Raw genomic sequence first — 17,898 nt, 5'->3', positions numbered from 1 at the left:
AGGCTATATAATGGGGAAAAAATGGAAAAAAAGGGGGAAATAAAAGCTTCACTAACAGTGGAGCTCTCATATTGCTTCTTATCACCACCACTGAATGCTGGATTCCTAAATCCAGAGTTTTTTATTTATTTAAATGCTGTAACTCTTAACACCAAAGCTAAAAACAATACATTAAAAACACTGACAATTTCCTCCTAAGTTTTTCCTTTCATCTCCTTGCAGAAACCACTTCCCAAATACTCCACTGTGAAGACAACAAGAGCTTCCAGAGCTCCTGGCTCTTTTCTTTAGTGCCAGAAATGCACAGCAAGGAAGTGCACAGACTTGAGCTCCCCAAATCCAGCTCAGCCACATGAAGCATTCAAACACAATGAGTCTCCAAACTGAGAGTCTGTGAACAACTTGGGCTGCTGGACCCAGAGGCTCAGATTAGGAAGATAATGTCATCAGACACCATGATCTGGTTGTCATCCTGCATGTGAGCCAGGGCCACCTTCACCTCGGCCGACGAGAAGGGCTCGGGATTGTCGCGGTTGATGGATTCCATCACGTTCTTCAGGCCCACAGACTGGGCATGGGAGGCTTTGAACACCTCCAGGAGAGCAGCCTTGAACGCTTTCAACCTGGTCAGAGGAGAAGGAATCACCCTTGGAGAATACACAAAAATCCTTCCACTTGTTCCCAGCCCAGGATGCCTCAGCCCTTCCCCGTTCCAGCAGCAGCACTCAGTAGGAAAGGCAAAAGCTGGAGCTGGGAGCATCACAGATGCATCTCCAGCATGGGACAACAGCCTGGAGCCACTGTGGGAGGTGGACACACAGGGACAGCCCCCACTCACCTTGGCTCAGCCAACTCCACCTTCTTCCCTTCACCAGCTCCTGAGGATTCGGGCGTTTTCGGAGGGTGTGCCTGAACTGGAGCAGAAGGAAGAGTTACCTTCACCCTGTGCCTGGTGACCAAGTGCCCAGAGAGCAAAAGTGCTGGGCTCAGGATAGGGGGTGATGCCAAACTGCATCCCAATACTGTTATTTATGCTGTGGTTTGGAGGTGGATGGAAAAAAGTTAATCAGCAATAGAATCACAAAATGGTTTGGGTGGGAAGGGACTTTAAATGTTATCCAGTTCAAACCCCTGTTACATGCACAGGCACCTTCCACTATGCCAGGTTGCTTCAAGGCCCATCCAACCTGGCCTCGGACACTTCCATGGATTCAGGGGCAGCCACAGCTTCTTTGGGAATCTGTGCCAGGGCTTTCCACCCTCACAGGGAAGAATTCCTTCCTAATATCCCACCTAACCCTGTCCCATATGGATCTGTGGCTCTGAATGGTACACCAGGGACCACAGGTAGCAGCAACATTGCTGCTCCCCAGGCTGTGCAGACCCAGCAGAGCACCCCCAGGAGCCAGGTGTCACCAAACCCAGGGACTCACCCTGTGGCATCTCCTCCTCAGCGTCACTGAAGTCGTAGGGGTCATAGGAGCCCTCCTCACCTTCTTTGCGCGCCTTCTTCCTTCTGGGAGGGGAAAAGAGAGGTCACCCATGGGTTTGGGTTGGAAGGGAGCATAAGGATCATCCTGTTCCACCCTCTGCTATAGGCAGGGACACTTTCCTCTATCCCAGGTTGCTCCAAGTCCTGTCCAGCCTGGCTTTGGACACTTCCAGGGATCCAGAGGCAGCCACAGCTTCTCTGGGCAACCTCTGCCAGTGCTATCCAGCCAGCTCTTTATCCATGAAATTGTGATGTTTCTCTACTACAAATGGAGTGGGACAAATCACCTGGCTGAGCAAAACGTGGAGTCCCCACGGCCCGTGGCAACCTTGGTAGAGGCTGTTGCCCTTTGCACCATGTCCCTCCCACTCCCTTGCTGTGGCTCCTACCTCCGTGTTGTGCGCTCCTCCTTGTCCTGCAACTCCTGATCTTCCTCAGTCTCAGAGTCATCCTCCGCCGGCTTCCTGCGCTTTTTCTCCTTCTCCAGCACCTGTGTGGCAAAGGCAGGATGGACTCAGACCTCATTTGCACTCAAGCTGCTTTTAGGGACCAACCCCAAGCACCCAAAATCCTGACAATCTCAGGATCCCCTGGGAACAGAGGGACACCTTCCTCCCACCTTTTTGAAGTAGGCGAACTGCACCAGCTCCAGAGCTGCCTCAGCATCCTGCATATCCACAGTCTTGCTCATCCTGGCCTTGGCGTGGGCTGTGGAGAGGCGGATCAGGGTCTCCAGGGTCCGGGCAGTGATGGGGGAGGTCTGGGGGGACAGAGAGAGGTGCCTGTGTGACCCTCACTGAGAGGTCTCACATCCAAGGTGGAAAACACTCATAAGAAGAGAGGCCTGTGCCTCAGTTTCCCTCCTCCTGGCCCAAGAAGGAGCTGCTCCCAGGGCTCACCCTTGCCACGTCCGAGTTCATCTGGCTCTGGCTGCGCAGGCGGGAATACTCCTCGGCGATGTAGCTCGCCGCCTCCTCAGTCAGCACGGGCTTGATCATCTTTGCCACGTGGATGTACTTCCTCATGAACTCCATGCTGACAACCTTCTCCCTGTGGGAATGCACATTAGCTACAGTGGGGATGGGCTTCCCATCCATTTATACCCTCTCCATGGACATCCAGCTGTGTAGGGAATTCAGCTCCAGATGTTCCCCAGCTGGCACAAGAGATCAAGCAAGGCTCCCTTAGCATCCTACCCGTGGATCAGCCTGAGCATCGCTGGCACTGTCTGGATACTCAGGCCAAACTCATGAACCCACAGTGCTGGACACCCTCAGGGAGCTCCAGGGGATGAAGGGACTCACTTGCGGCGGTTGGGCCCGTGCAGGAGGTCATCGTGTTTCTCATAGACCTGCAGCTCCTGCTCCTCCTCCTGCATGAAGTCAGGGTCATCCGTAGCCAGCATCTCCACAGCACTGCCCAGAGGCATGGCTGGAAAGGGGAATGTACAGAGAATATGATTTTACCCTGTGAAACAACTTCTGATAGTCCCCAGGAGCTGCCACCAAGGGGGAACTTGGCTGAGGAGGGATGGGACTCACCATCCCCATCCTGCTCGTTGGGGTTGCGGTAGCGGTGCATCCGCAGGACGTGGTCCGAGATCTCCTTGTCCTGCTCGGGGTCCATCTGGTCCAGCACGATGAAGAGCAGGTCAAAACGGGAGAGAAGGGAGTCCTGCAGGCCGATGTTCTCCATGGGCGTCTTGTACTGGTCATACTGGGGAAGGACAGCGTGAGGGGTTACACGAGAGCCTCACTGGCCAGTCCTGGCTGCCAGGGAGGTTGGGAGGATCTCCTTGGGCCAGGCCTAAAAAGATGGATGGATGGGTGGATGGATGGCACACCAAACCAGCCTGCTGCGCCAGTACAGCCACTTTTCCCCTCCTGCAAGGCTCTTATTTCCAAGTAAAACAAGTGTTTTTTGTGATCCCTGATCAGACACCAAGACTGAGGCTCATCACCAGCACGAGGATCCACTGGGCTGCCCAAACACCCAGGCAGAACCAAAACAGAGTGAGAAACCCCAGGAGCTGCTCTCCTACAGGAAAGCCATGACCACGACAGACACCAAACCAACAAGGTCTTTGCTGTCCACGCATCCAAGTCACCGATTTGGGGGATCTTTTGGAATTCACCAGCTGCCTCCTCCCTTCTCCAGGGAAGGGTACCAGCAGCACTCACCCGGCCGTAGACGGGGTTGGCGGCGGCCAGGACGCTGCAGCGGGAGTTGAGGCGGGCCTGGATGCCAGCCTTGGCGATGGTGACCCGTCCCTGCTCCATCACCTCGTGGATGGCCGTGCGGTCGATGTCGGACATCTTGTCAAACTCGTCGATGCACACCACGCCCCGGTCGGCCAACACCATGGCTCCTGCTTCCAGGCGTCGCTCCCCTGGGATGGGGGAAAACAGGGTCAGCCACCACCCACTGGCCCTACACATCTCCTGCCCTGCCAGATCCATCACCCCTGGGATGAGGGTGAACATCAAGGTGCAGCAGAATCCTTCTGGGTTGCTCTATGACCCAACTCTAGAGCAGAGAGAATGCTTAGGGTAAGGATCAGGGTTAGGAATGCCTACCCATGAGGAAGGCTGCTAAATGTGGCACCAAGTGGAAGAAGAGGAAAGAAAATCACCACCTAAGAGAGGTGGGAAAAATATCCCAAAACACGGGATCCCACTATCCCGAATGATCATTAACATAAAGCTTCTGGTGGAGCAGGTCACTGCAGAACCAACACCATAAAATCACTGAAGCTGGAAAAGAGCTCCCAGATCATCAAGATGAGCAGCCTTGGATGCCAAGGTGCCTGCCAGGAGTTAACAGCCATCAGAGGTGCTCCTCACCTGTCTCCTGGTCCGTGGTGACGGCAGCAGTGAGGCCAACGCCGGAGGAGCCCCTGCCAGTGGTGGGGATGGCCCGGGGTGCTGTGCTCAGCACATACCTCAGCAGCTGGGATTTGGCCACAGAAGGGTCTCCTGGGATGGAGAATGGCACATTTAGAAATAACTCATCCCCTGCATACCAACTGCACCCTGTGTCTGGTTTGGGGGTGTTCAGAGCAGGGGGAGGTGAAGGGGAAAGGGGACAGAAGGGTTTTGTTCAGTCTTCATAAAGTAAGGTAAGCAGATGATCTTCCCACTATCATCAATAAACCCATGGGAGGAAATAGAGAAGATGGAGAAAAGAGACTTGAGGTGATGGGACAAGAGGCAATGGGGACAATTCAGAATATAGGAAACTCCAATGGGACATCAGAAACAAAGTCTCCTTGACCATAGGCAAACACTGGGATAATGGCTCACAGAGGCAATGGAATCCCCAAGAAACATGGAATGGTTTGGGTTGGAAAGGACATTACATGTCACCTTGCTCTAACCCCCTGTCATATGCAGGGATGCCTTCCACTACCCCAGGTTGTTCCATGCCCCGTCCAGCCTGGCCTTGGACACTTCCAGGGATGCAGGGGCAGCCACAGCTTCTCTGGGCAGCCCGGGCCAGGGCCTCCCCACCCTCACAGGGAAAAATTTCTTCACAATATCCCATCTAACCATGTCCACTGGCAGTGGAAAGCCATTCCCGCTTGTCCTGTCCTTCCAGGCCTTCTCCCAAGTCCCTCTCCAGCTCTCCTGGAGCCCCTTTAGGCACTGGAAGGGGCTCCAAGGTGTCACTGGAGATTTCTCCAGGCAGAACAACCCCAGCTCAGCTCCAGAGCAAGGGAGGTCTACTCTTTGCACTCCTGTCCAAGGTTCCTCTGTGCACTTTCTAACAGGTCCACACTTTTTTTGTGCTGATGACTCCACATCTGCACACATCTCCATCCTTGGACATTTTCAAAACCAACTGGACAAGTCCCAGAGCAACCTGACCCACCAGTGACACCGACTCAGCCCTTGCACATCCCTGAACATCCAGATGTCCTTTTTAACCTCAGCTACTCCACAAAACTAAATCCAGAACCTTCCCTCACCCCCCAACAACACCAACCAAGGGTGCCTCTGCCCAGCCCTCCCAGACCTATCAGCAAGATGTTGATGTCTCCTCGGATGCGGCTCCCGTTCTCCAGGATCTTCTCCACCCCTCCCAGCAGCATGCAGAGGATGGCCTTCTTGATGTACTCGTGCCCATGGATGCTGGGAGCCAGGGATCTGGCCAGCTGGTCAAAGATATCCTAAGGCAGAAGAGGCAGAGCATGGCCTGTCATATGGGCTGGAGCAAGCAAGAACAAGCAATACTTCAAAAGAGCATTTCAGCCCAAATTTCAGCTCATTCCTATCAGAGCCACATGGATGAAAATTATTTGGAAAGGAGAAGACTGTTGGGCAAAGCTGTCTTTCACAGTGGGATTTATCTTCAATCCAGGACAATCCAGTCACTGTCACCTAAACAAGCACTGGAAGCAGTGAGAGCAAGGAAAGCCACAAAGAAATGCTCTGAGCATGAGAGGCTGGGACAGAACCCCATTATCTCAGTCTGGAGTGAGAAACTAAGTGTTTCTCCTGCAGAGCAAATTCCCTGGAAACCTGCTGGTAGAGTCAAAACACAGCAGAGCTGCCAGCAGGAAGGATGCTCTGCAAGCAGTACAGAAGCAGCCAGAAAAACAACAGGCCCTGATCACAGTCTAAGCAAAAAATTCAAAGAGAATTAGTTAGGTAATCCAACAACCTGCTAAGAGGGTTGAAAAGTTACCTGCAACCCAACAAGAACCTTCTTAGCCACATGCCAAGCTGAAACTTCATGCCTGGAGACAAAACTTAGATACCTTGGAGCGGCTCTTGCTGAATCTCTTGATCTTGGCCACGTCTGAAGCAGAGTAAAGAGGCCTGAGGTCTTTGCTCATCTGCTTCACATGGCAGGCAATGAGGATGGTCCTGGAGAAGGGACACAGCTGTGGTCAGCTCTGCAAACCCCACAGAGACACGGCAGAAGCTTCCACAGGGCCATCACTTGGTCTAGGAAGCCCTGGAAGGGAGTGGGAAGCTTTGACAGCTGTAGCACTCTTGATCTGACTCTGCTGGATCATCAGTGGAGCATCTTTTAAAAACATCCAAACCCTTCTGGGCACAGCTGGAAGTCACAGCTGCACACTGTGAGAGGAGACCTCACCACAGTCTACAGCTTCCTCATGAGGGGAAGGGGAGAAGTGGCACCAATAGGGTGCTCTGGTGACCAGTGACAGGACCCAAAGGAATGGCTGGAGCTGGGTCTGGGGAGGTTTGTTTTGGGTGTCAGGGAAAGGTTCTTCCACCAGACAGTGGTCAGGCACTGGCCAGGCTCCCCAAGGAACGGGCACAGCCCCAAGGCTGCCAGAGCTCCAGGAGAGTTTGGACAAGGTGGCATTGCAAGGGCTGAACAAGGTGGCATTGCTAGGGTGAACTGTGCAGGGCCAGGAATTGCACTTGATGCCCTTGTGGATCCTTTCCAACTCAGCATATCTGCTAAAGAGGATCAAGGTGCAAACCACTTCCAAGTGATTTAAGCCACTGTTTGACCCAACTCTCTGGTGGTCAGCTGCCAGATTTCACCTTCCAGAGACCCAGCCAAACAAGGTGAGAGGGCTGAAGCCCCAGAAGACCCACCTGAAAGTGCCTGAAGTGTAGCCCCCTTTCTTCCCTGGCAGGCAGCGGTATGTCCCCACCACCTGGATGCGGTCCCCAGGCTTCACCCTGTCCACCAGGTCATCGTCCAGAACCACATCCACCGAGCGTGGCAGCTGCCCCGCCGGGGCCTTCTCAGGCATCTCCTGGATGGTGATGGTCTGGTGGTCCTTGTAGACCGAGAGGCCAAACTCTGTCTCCAGTGGGTTGTTCTCTTCATCCTAAAGCAGGAAGCCAAATGAAAAGATGAGCACCATTTTTCAGAAGAGCAGGGAGGACACAGGGTGCATCACCCACTCTGCACAAGGCTGCTGGAAAGGGTTGTTTAGCAGGACTGGAGGCTGGGGATCACCAGCTCCATATTGAAGCTGGCACATCCTCCCTAGAGGAACCTGCTGCTGCTTCACCTCACCTTTGTAGGGTAGATGGAGCTGGATGGGAAAGCATCCAGGGAGGTCATGTCTGCGTATCGGCGCTCAATTGTTTTCTTGGTAGCTGGGCAATAATGGACACTGCGGACAACTTTCGGACGCACCAGAGAGCCTGGGGTTGGAAAAGAGAGGAGTTAGGGGCTGGGATGTCCCACCCCTCTGTCAGCAGGCAGCCCCCAAACGGGTCTCCAACATTAAGATTACTTGGGTCACAACTCACTGTCAAATATGGGCAGGACTGGCTGATTTTAAAGACCACCCCAACATTCAAGACCTTCAGCCAAGCTCCCTGGCCCAGGCTGCCAGGATACAGAATCATAGGATGGTTTGGACTGGAAGGAATATTAAAGATCATCCAGTTTCATTCCCTGCCATGGGCAAACACACCTCCCACTATCCCAATCAGCCTAGCCTTGGATACTTCCAGGGATTCAGGGGCAGCCACAGCTTCTCTGCACAACCTGTGCCAGGGCCTCCTCCTGCTCACAGCCAAGAATTCCTCCCCAGTATCCCATTTAATCCTACCCTCTGTCAGAGTAAAACCATTGCCCCTTGTCCTGTCCCTCCAGATCCTTATCCCAAGTCCCTCTCCACACCACAGCTCCTGGAGGTCTCCAGCTCCTCCACAGCAAACCCCCAGCCCCTCCACACCCCAGTCTCACACTTTGTCACGATGCCCTCCACGCAGACGATGCAGCTGAGGAAGCAGGCTGTCAGTGTCCGTGGGGACACGTGCTTGGAGCCAAAGCTGCCCTCCAGCCCGATGTAGAAGTCCTCGTACTGCTTGGCATAGGTGGCATCGACAGAGGCGACAAAATCCTTCAGGGCACGCTGGAAGGCGATCAGCTCCTCGAAGGCATTGCTCAGGAGCCTGCAGCACAGGGAGGTCACAAAGCAGGTGGGTCAACCCCTTCCTCATCAGCACTTTTTCCCCACTCCCCCACTTGCTCGACAAGTTTTCCAGGAGCAGGAGGTGAAAAAACATGAAATCCATCACAACTCTGTGCAAGGTGCACTGGCACCAACAGCAAATAGGAGAAAGATTCCAAGAATATCTGAAAAGCCAGATTGACCAGGCTAGTCCAATATATTCTTGAGCATCCTCAAAAGGGCTGAGAGAAGTGGGGTTGGTCAGCCTGGAGAAGACCTTAGAGCCCCTTTCAGTGCCTAAAGGGACTCCAAGACAGCTGGACAGGGATTTGGGACAAAGGAATGGAAGGAGAGGACAAGGGGTAATGGCTTCATGCTTCCAGAGGGAAGGAATAGATGGGATATTGAAAAGGAATTGTTCCTTGTGAGGCTGGGGAAACCCTGGCTTTCACCAGAGGACAAGGTCTGGTGCTTTCTTGTGACAAATGACCTGCAGAACCAGGGCTGGACCTCTGAAACACCTCACAAGCACAGTGTCCCAGCTGCCCCACACCCACCTGCTGGCTCTCTTCTCGTTCTTGCGCCGCAGGTCGTTGATGTTGACGATGAGCCGATACTGGTTGTCACTGATCATGTCCCGGACCTTGCTCTGGTAAATCCCTTGGTCTTCCTACAAGTGGGAGTGGAGTGAAACACACCCAAAAATCAACTCACTTTGCATGTCCGCCTGTGTGAAAAACCCCTCAGAAGCCCATTCCTGCAGAGCTGGATCCCCTTCATCCCACCGGCAAGCAGGAAGGGGCAACACAGGGACCAGGTGCTCCCTAAAGCCGGTAGCAATGGGGGGACACAGGAACCAGGGGCTCCCAACCCCCTGGGGTACATGGCGGGGAGGATCAGGTAGCTCCCAGTTCCCGGGGGCATGGATCAGGGGCGACGGACGGGAACAGCGACCAGGTGTTCCCCAACTTCGGGAGTAGACATGGGGCGGGGGCAAACAGGGATGAGATGCTCCCCAATCCCCGGGGATACAGGGAGAAGGGGACATGGGGACACGGATCAGGTGTTCCCCAACCCCGGGGGCATGCAGGGGACGCAGCACCCGCGCCTCCCAGCTCGTCTCACCTCATCGTCCAGGAAATCGAGGTAATCGCGCTGCGCCTCCCGCAGCTCCGCATCCTCCAGCCCGCCCGCCGGCGCCGCCATTCTGCCGGCCGCCCTGGGACGGATCCCTCCGCCGCTGCCGGGGAAGGCAGTGAGCGCCGAGGGGAGCCGGGGGAAGCCGAGAGGAGCCGAGAGGAGCCGGGGGAAGCCGGGGGAAGCCGAGAGGAGCCGAGAGGAGACGGGGGAAGCCGGGTTGGCCCCGCGATGCGATCCGGCCCCGGCGATCCGCCCCCGCCGCGCTCCCGTTTCGCGCCAAACGCGGCTCCTTTCCCGCCACCGCGCGGGAAACCCGCCCCCGTCCCGCCCCTTGGCGCTGCTGATTGGTCGGCATCTCCCACCGCTAGCCAATGGGGTGGCGAAACAGTGATAGACAGTACGCTTAGCTTATCAACGCGCGGGGGCGGGGCAGGGGGCGGGGCCAGGGGTACCGGGGATGGGGTTTGATCCCGGCTCCGGCTCTTGGAAGTCGCCGAGGGACTGAAAATGCCGCTTTAGGAGGAAAAAAAAAAATTAAAAAGCAAACACGAAAACAACAAACCCACCCAGATATAATCTCAAACCAAGAAAAGTCCAATAAAAACTAATTAAAAACTAATTTAGGATTTTGTTTTTTATGTTGTATTTTGGTGAGCTCTGTTTCCGGGTGTTTTCAACCCCTACAGGCTGGGTGGGTGTTGCTTTTTCCTTTAACGTGGCCCCGGTGTGCCTCCAGCAGTCTGGGGATAAACACCCAAAATGGACAGGTCTTGTGGTATTTGGAATGGAAAAGACGATTTTGGATGTGTCTTAGAATCTCAGAATTTTTGGGGTTGGAAGGGACCTTAAAGTGCAAATTATTCCAAACCCCTGCCGTGGGCAGGGACACCTTCCACTATCCCAAGCTGATCCAAGCCCCGTCCAACCTGGCCTTGGACACTTCCAGAGGCAGCCACAGCTTCTCTGGGCACCCTGTGCCAGGGCCTCCCCACCCTCACAGGGAAGGATTTTCTTCCCCAATATTCCACTTAACCCTGGCCTCTGGCAAGTTAAAAACCAGTCTCCCTTGTCCTATCACTATCTGCTTGTGTAAAAACTCCCTTTCCCTCTTTTTTCCAAGCCTCCTTTAAATCTCCTAAGAGGAGTGAGGAATTCCTATTGTAGGCAGGAATCAAAGGTGCCTCTGCCTACAGGGAAACCTGCAGCTCCTCCTTAAAATAACCACTGCAGTATCCCTTAAAAATCTTTATCTAAACTCCTCTTTAAAAACAGGAAAAGAATAAAAAGCATGACAAAACTGTTTTGATCAGCAAGGCATACCAGGCACACAAACTTGGCGGTGTCCCCTGGATATTGTGGCTCACAGCAGTTTTTCCAGAGTAATCCTGGGAATAAATATTCACCCCGGGGTGTGCTGGGCTGAGGCACAGAATTCCCGCTGCCAGATCCCTCCTCTCCAGAGGGAGCAGCTGCGATCGATCGGTGTTTCAGAAGAGGAGCAGGAAACAGCCTTTGCCCCGTTTCCCATTTTCTGTTTGTGTGGATCAGATCACTCACTGGAAACGTCTGGCAACTCTGGTCTGGGATACGTGCAGTCCACGTCCAGGGTATTTGTCTTGTTCCTGAGAGATTTTTTTTATTTTTTTTTTTTTAATTTTTTTTTTTTTCCACAAAGTTCAGACCTCCTTTTTAGACCTTTTAGCCCTGCTCTGGAATAATTTGTTGCAGTATTCAGTTTGGCAGAAATAAAGGATTTTATGCTCTGCTGCTGTTTTCTTCCTTGTCCCCTTTTCTTCTTTTATTTTTCCTTTCCCTTTTTATTTCAATTTATTTTCTTTTTCCTTTCCATTTTTCTTTTTTTTTTATTTTTTTTTAATCTTCCAGGTTGCCCTGCTAGCTCCAGATATGTTCCCTGCGGCTGGAATATTTTCCCTGTTTCTGCACACTCAGCAGGACCCATTTCCCTCCAGCTCCTCCTCAAATCCACCCCTTCCCTCTGATTTGCTGGACATTTCTTGTTTTCCTGAGTGGAGAAAGCACAAAGAATGAACAGAGAAAACCTTTGGCGTGCCCCTGGCACTTTCTATTTCTATTATTTCTTTTTCTATTTCTATTTCTATTTCTTTATATTATTTCTATCTCTATCTATTTCTATTTCTACTTTATATTTTACTTTTTTTTTAATGGGCAAATCATCTGCTGAGAATCTAAACTGGCTGGAGGAATCTGTGTAAGCCCATAAAGGAAATGTGATTTATCCCATATAAACTGCCAGAATCCACTGCAAGATTTCCCCTCTAAGACGCTTTTTCTCCCTCTGCAGCAGGCAGAATATTAAATCCAGCAATGGACAGTCTGCATGCTCTGCTGCAGATAAAATATGGGTGGAAAAAATAAAATATGGGTGCAAAGCACCCCGTGAGTAGAGCACAGAGCGGGTACCAGGGTGGGATTCAGGCACATCTATGCAGAATACACAAGATCTCACCCACATTTGGATGGTCAAAACGAATCCCAGCCTGCAGAGACGTGGATGGCTGCACTTTTCCTCCTGCCAGGAGCTGGCAGGGCCCCACCGCTCCTGCCTGAAAGGTAACAGGAGTTAGGGATAAAAATAGCCGCTGTTGTTATTCATGACAGCGCCCTGCCCTATAGCAACTGCTGCGTGCCTGAATAATTCATGGAGCAGGGCAGGCCGAGGAGGACAGAGGGATGGAGAGAGGGGGAGAAGGCTGGGAAGAAGCAAGAAGCCTTCCCTGGCTTTTGGGACTCCCCAGGATTGTGCCCAAGGTCCCCCTGGGTTCACCTCCCTGCTGCATTCCGGAGGTTACAGGGTGGAAAGGCAGCGCAAGCTCACAGGGACGTTTAGCACTTCCTATCCACTGGAAAAAATAAACAGGAATTAAGCACTTAGCACGCAGAGGGCCAGGTCTGGAGGGCTTGCAGAGAAACAGAAAGCTCAAGGGTGGATGCAGGAGCATCCATGGGTGAATTGCACACGGAGCACTTTAAGGGATTTTCCCATCCCTTCCTCACACCTCTGTGTGTCAGCATCCACATGACTCGGTTTCTGAGGTTTAATGGTACCCTGTGATCCTTCTGAGATTCTGGGACGTTGTGGGGTTTTGTTTTTGCTGCTGTTGTTTTTAGTTTGTTTGTTGGGTTTTTTTTCCTCTTAGTTTAACTAAATGTCACTTTTCAAGCCACAGCTCAACTATCAAGTTGCCATCTATTCGCTTTCCTTGTAGGAAGTGAGTAGCCTTGCCTCACCCATGAAGGGCAGGAGAGAGGCTTGTGGTTCATTTGTAGCTCCAAAAATGGGAGGAGAATATCCCAAATTTGATGGAGTGTCACCTGATCATCAAGCAACACACTGGAGTGGAAGCTGCAAATCTATTTGTTATAAATAGAAAGATAATAACACAGAATGCAATGTTTGGAATGGAAAAAAGTCACTTTTTAGAACTGAAATTATGTGGAGAAGGGAGACCACCTATGAGATGTCTTTATCAGGGTAAATTTTGCATTTTCCAAGGGATTAAAGGGATTTATATTTACTGGGCTCTCCTGAAGCTACAGTTGCAGGAGCTGAACCCTAACCGGGGCATGAATTCTCTCTCAAAAGCAGAGTGTTGTCCTGACTCTCCTCACAAATAATTTAATGCTGAAGGGGCCCTTCTTAATCTTCTCTCCTGACCTTTTCCCTTACATAGGCTGGAGAATTTCACCCCTTTGCATCTTCACCCAGCTCAGGCATTTCTGACATAATTTTCTTTAAATATTTGCTATTCCCACACACTCTGGTAAATCTTTAAACGGTTCTAGCTCTTGGGTTTTTTTCCTAATTGTGGAGAAGAAAACATGGAAAACTACTATCAGGGTGTGTAAATAGAATTTCTTTACTGAAAGGCACAGGGAGCTGCTGGTATCTGACCAGGAGAGCACAGGAAAGTGGGTAAGGAGTTAAAGCTCTGACCTTCAGTGTGTTTGGATGGGCTGTAACCACCTTCTTTCTTCCCAGAGTAGGAGCCCAGAGCATATGGATCTGTTTTTCCTCCCAGATGCCTCTAGCATGCTCCTAACACAGTGATGGGAACATAAAATCTTGTGATCCTGCTCCTGATGTACAGCTACCCCAGATCCCGTGGGTGTTCATTCTGTTTTCCTGCTGTGCAGGAGGAAAATACAGCAATTAATAGAAAACCAAAACAAACCCACACAGGCCCTGCCTGCGGGCATAAGGACAACTGAATTTCAAATAAAACCAGAGGAGTGGCTGAATCAACAACAAAGGTCAGGAAGGGGGCAACCCAACCACATTTACAGGGAAATCCGAAGGGTCCAGACACAGAGCTGAGGTTTGGTGTTGCTATTTTGGTCTCCTCATCTGCTCTCGTGACTTCTGGCTGTTACTAAAGACAGTGACAGCTGGTTCCTTTTTTTTTTTTTTTTTCTTTTCTATTCTCTCATTTTCTCGACCCTCAAGCCTGGAAATCATCCATCTGTATGCAAAACATCTCTGCCTCTTCCTCAGGATCTCTGGGAGCTGCTTTCAACCCTAGGGCAGGATCCACTGGTCACTTCAGCAAGTGATGTCCAGCTTAAGAATCATGGAATCACAGAACTGTGTGGGTTGGAAGGGACCTAAAAGAACATCCAGTTCCACCCTCTGCCATGGGCAGGGACACCTTCCACTATGTCAAGCTGGTCCACGTCCTGTCCACTGGCCCTGGACACTTCCAGGGAAGTGTACATCACTTATATAACCCTGCCCTTTTTCCTCCATTCCCTCCTGTCCTGTCCCTCCATCCCTCGTCCCAAGTCCCTCTCCAGCTCTCCTGGAGCCCCTTTAGGCCTTGGAAGGGGCTCTGAGCTCTCCCTGAATCCTTCTCTTCTCCAGGTGAACATCCCCAGCTCTCCCAGCCTGGCTCCAGAGCAGAGGGGCTCCAGCTCCTGGAACATCTCCATGGCCTCCTCTGGACTCTCTCCAGCAGCTCCACGTCCTTCTGCTGTTGGCCCCAGGGCTGGAGCAGCTCTGCAGGTGGGGTCTCACCAGAGCAGGGCAGAGGGGCAGATTCCCCCCCTTCCCTGCTGCCCATGCTGGGGGATCAGCCCAGGACTTGAAGGGTTTCAGGGATGGGTCATGGTCAGCTCTCACCCAGCAGTATCTCCAAATCCTTCTCCCCAGGGCTGCTCTGGATCCATTCCCTGCCCTGATGGGAAGCTGGGAAGCTGCAGCCGTGTAAGGCACTTTAGTAACCCCATCACAGTCACAATGGGCTGTCACTGCTGCGGGCAAACCACGAGGAGGCAGGAAAGTCCCGACCCCAAATTGCTACACAATCCTTGTGCAACACGTGGGGAACAGCTGATGGTGCCGAAATTAACTGTATCAAGTGCTTCTTTCTGATTGCAGAGGCTGAACTTGGTAACCCAGAGCTTATATGGACTTTTTAAAAAAATATTAGTTAAAGAAAGCCTTAGTGTTCTAATGTGTTCTTCATGTTCTAATTCTGCATCTGCAGAATTTTTATTTAAAACTTCCCAGTGGGAAGGAGTTCCATATGGGCACAGACAGGGCACAAAATTTTCACTTTTACCCTATTACAATAAAAAGTCAACAAAATCTTTTATTACAGGCAAGCAGAGGGAAAAGGTAACTCCTACTTCCTGGATTATATTTGGTGCTTGGAATACCTCAGTTGTCTTTGCCACATTGCTTCTCAGCAGCACAGTGTGGACATGGTGTGTGTAGGTGCTTCTTGATGGAGGGAGACCCTGATCTACAAAAAAAGATCCTTTGTTTTTGAGTAATAACTCTGAGCACCTAAAATAACAGGACAACCTTTTGCAGGTCCCTTCCAACCCAAACCATTCTATGAGGCATGTTTGGGTGGGGAATTAAGGCATTCAGGACATGTTTGAGGGCACAAAGTGTATTTGAATCCTATCGGATGACTGTAGAGGGTAGGGACAGCTCAGCCTGGTACAACCCATTCTTTACTCTGGGACTAATCTCCTGGCAAACACAACCACACCTGGGTTTTGACTTGGAGGGAGCTGGGTGATTCATTTCAGGGTTTAAAATGTCAATGGTAGGGAGTAATAGGGACTCCAGCACAGCAGGGTAAGTTTGAGATGAACTACAGAGCATGGCTTGGTCCCACTCACCTGAGAGCCAGTGATCAAAGAGATCTCACTGTGCAGCATCCACCAGGCTTAGGGTGCAGAACAGGCTGTCAGCACCCCTCCCAGGAGAGCAGATATCCCACACAGAGCTGCATTCTGCCTTTCCCATGGCTGCCCTGGGGCATGCCTTGAAGTTAAACAAGGTAAAACCCCATTAATTAGGATAAAAGAGGTGCAGGTGGCCCAGCAGCATTGCAGTGTCCATGTTGCAGCAGGGATGTCACCTCCCACCATCCCCATCTGCCTGGGTTGTATTTTATGTCCCACCTCCTATGCCCTCTATTGCCTATTGCCCCTTGTCCTGTTCCTCCATCCCTTGTCCCAAGTCCCTCTCCAGCTCTCCTGGAGCTCCTTTAGGCCCTGGAAGGGGCTCTGAGCTCTCCCTGGATCCTTCTCTTCTCCAGGTGAGCACCCCCAGCTCTCCCAGCCTGGCTCCAGATCCGAGGGGCTCCAGCCCTTGGAGCAGCTCTGTGGTCTCCTCTGGTGTCTCTCCAGCAGTTCCACATCCTTCTGCTGCTGGGGGTCCCAGATCTGGAGGCAGCTCTGCAGGTGCAGAATGAAGCAGAGGGGTAGAATCCCCTCCCAGTTTAAGGAATGGAGGAAGAGGGTGGTGAAGTATTATGGGTCTTTCAGGAGATGTCTTAGAGGGACAGAAAACAAGTGCAAGATGTCACTGGAGGGGGGTTGGTAGCTGCCCTTGTATCTCATCCACATCCCTGAGTGCAATGACAGGGAAAAATTGAGGCTCCTTTCCCACCTTCTTCACCCTGAATATTTTCCCCCTTCACTTTGGGGGCACTGGCTCTCCCACCTGCTGAGATTTGTGCTGGGATGTGCTGAACCTTCACCCAGGCTGCAGAGATCTTATCAGAGCCACAAAGTCACATTCCTGGGCTGCCTCTCCATGAATCCTCTCCCTGCAGAACAAGCAGTCCTTCTGTTTTCCTCATAAACCTATCAAAAAACAGTGGTTCTGACAAGCTGGAGCAGCAGAACCTGCATGAACCAGCTGAGGCAGAGCCTGGAGGGGGCAAACTCTGTAACTCATAAATTAACCTGCTCCTGGGGTCACGGTGACCCTACAGCCGAACCCACCACTGTGGCTTTGGCACAGCTCCATCCAGGATCCATCAGCCTCTCCCATACATTTCTCAGGCATAGCTCAGGAGCCCAGAGGCTGCTCCTGAAAGGCCATTTGAGTGGAAATGCCTGTTTTCTGAAGTCCAAAGATTTTGGTGCTGGCTCAAGGCCATACTGCCTTTAGCTTGGAAATCTTGTGGAAAATCATCTGTTCCTCCACACTTGCATGCCCATAGCACTGAAATCAGGGGGTTCCCCTCACTCCATGGAAGTCATCTGGTCCAGCCCCCTTACTCATTTATGGCCACACAGCCCAGGTCCATGTCCATATGGATTTTAAATACCTCAAAGGATGGAGGTATCTCTTGCTGGGCAACCTGTGCCAGTTCTTGGCCTCACAGTAAAAAAAGTGAGTGTTCAGAGGGTTCAGATTGCTGGTGTTCAGAGATTCCTCCTGTGCTTCAGTGGGTGCCCATAGCTCCCACTCCTGTGATTTTTACTTTAAACGTAGAATCTTCATCTGCGAGAGTGATCTCTGGGGCTGAATCAGGTGATCTCCAAAGGTCCCTTCCATCCCCAACCACCTTGCAGTGACTTGTAAATCCTATGAGGAGCGGCTGAGAGAGGTGGAGGGCTCAGCCTGGAGAAAAGGAGGCTCAGGGGGGACCCTGTGGCTCTGCACAACTCCTGACAGGAGGGGACAGCCAGGGAAGGGTCGGGCTCTGCTCCCAGGGACAGGACAAGGGACAGAACCTCAAGCTGCGGCCAGAGAAGGTTCAGGTTGGACATGAGGCAGAACTTCTTCATGGAAGGGGCTGCCCAGGAGGTGCCGGAGTCGCCATCCCTGGCGGTGTCCAAGGAACAACAGGACGTGCTCGGTGCTCTGGGCTGGGACCGGTCACAGGTCGGACTCGCTGACCTCGGAGACGTGTCCCAACCTGAGCGATTCCGTGAGTCTGTGACTTTACACCCCTCTCGCGGCTGTGTCACCGGGCTTTTCCCTGCACCCACCCCTGGGGTGGCGGGGCGGTGCCGCGGGTTTGAGCCGCGCTTTGTCCGGGCTGGGCCGGGCTGGGCCGGGCTGGGCTCGGCCCGCGGGGCC

At 52.2% G+C, this 17,898-nt stretch overlaps 1 protein-coding gene across 2 annotated transcripts; it reads right to left on the bottom strand.

Moving 5' to 3' along the window:
• Positions 1-102: 102 nt before the first annotated feature.
• Positions 103-9,802, bottom strand: MCM3 (minichromosome maintenance complex component 3). Of its 2 annotated transcripts, XM_085574413.1 has the most exons (18): positions 9,745-9,802; positions 9,513-9,704; positions 8,945-9,057; positions 8,180-8,388; positions 7,499-7,629; positions 7,069-7,307; positions 6,252-6,360; positions 5,507-5,660; positions 4,336-4,467; positions 3,673-3,881; positions 3,034-3,208; positions 2,797-2,923; positions 2,392-2,542; positions 2,112-2,252; positions 1,882-1,982; positions 1,434-1,516; positions 839-914; positions 103-623 (listed from the first exon to the last, which is right to left on the bottom strand). In XM_085574413.1, exons 2-18 carry the CDS (start codon positions 9,591-9,593, stop codon positions 425-427), a joined length of 2,430 nt encoding a protein of 809 aa, XP_085430539.1. In that variant the 5' UTR covers positions 9,594-9,704; positions 9,745-9,802; the 3' UTR covers positions 103-424. The 2 variants fall into 2 exon arrangements, with proteins under 2 accessions (XP_085430539.1, XP_021405411.1); XM_021549736.4 differs by having other exon boundaries at positions 9,513-9,802.
• Between the last annotated feature and the right edge of the window lie 8,096 nt (positions 9,803-17,898).

The sequence above is a fragment of the Lonchura striata genome, chromosome 3 (genome assembly GCF_050655825.1).
Source record: "Lonchura striata isolate lonStrDom1 chromosome 3, ASM5065582v1, whole genome shotgun sequence".
Taxonomy (NCBI): domain Eukaryota; kingdom Metazoa; phylum Chordata; class Aves; order Passeriformes; family Estrildidae; genus Lonchura; species Lonchura striata.
Note: the sequence above shows the minus strand (reverse complement) of the source record. Positions and strands in the feature narration are given on the sequence as shown.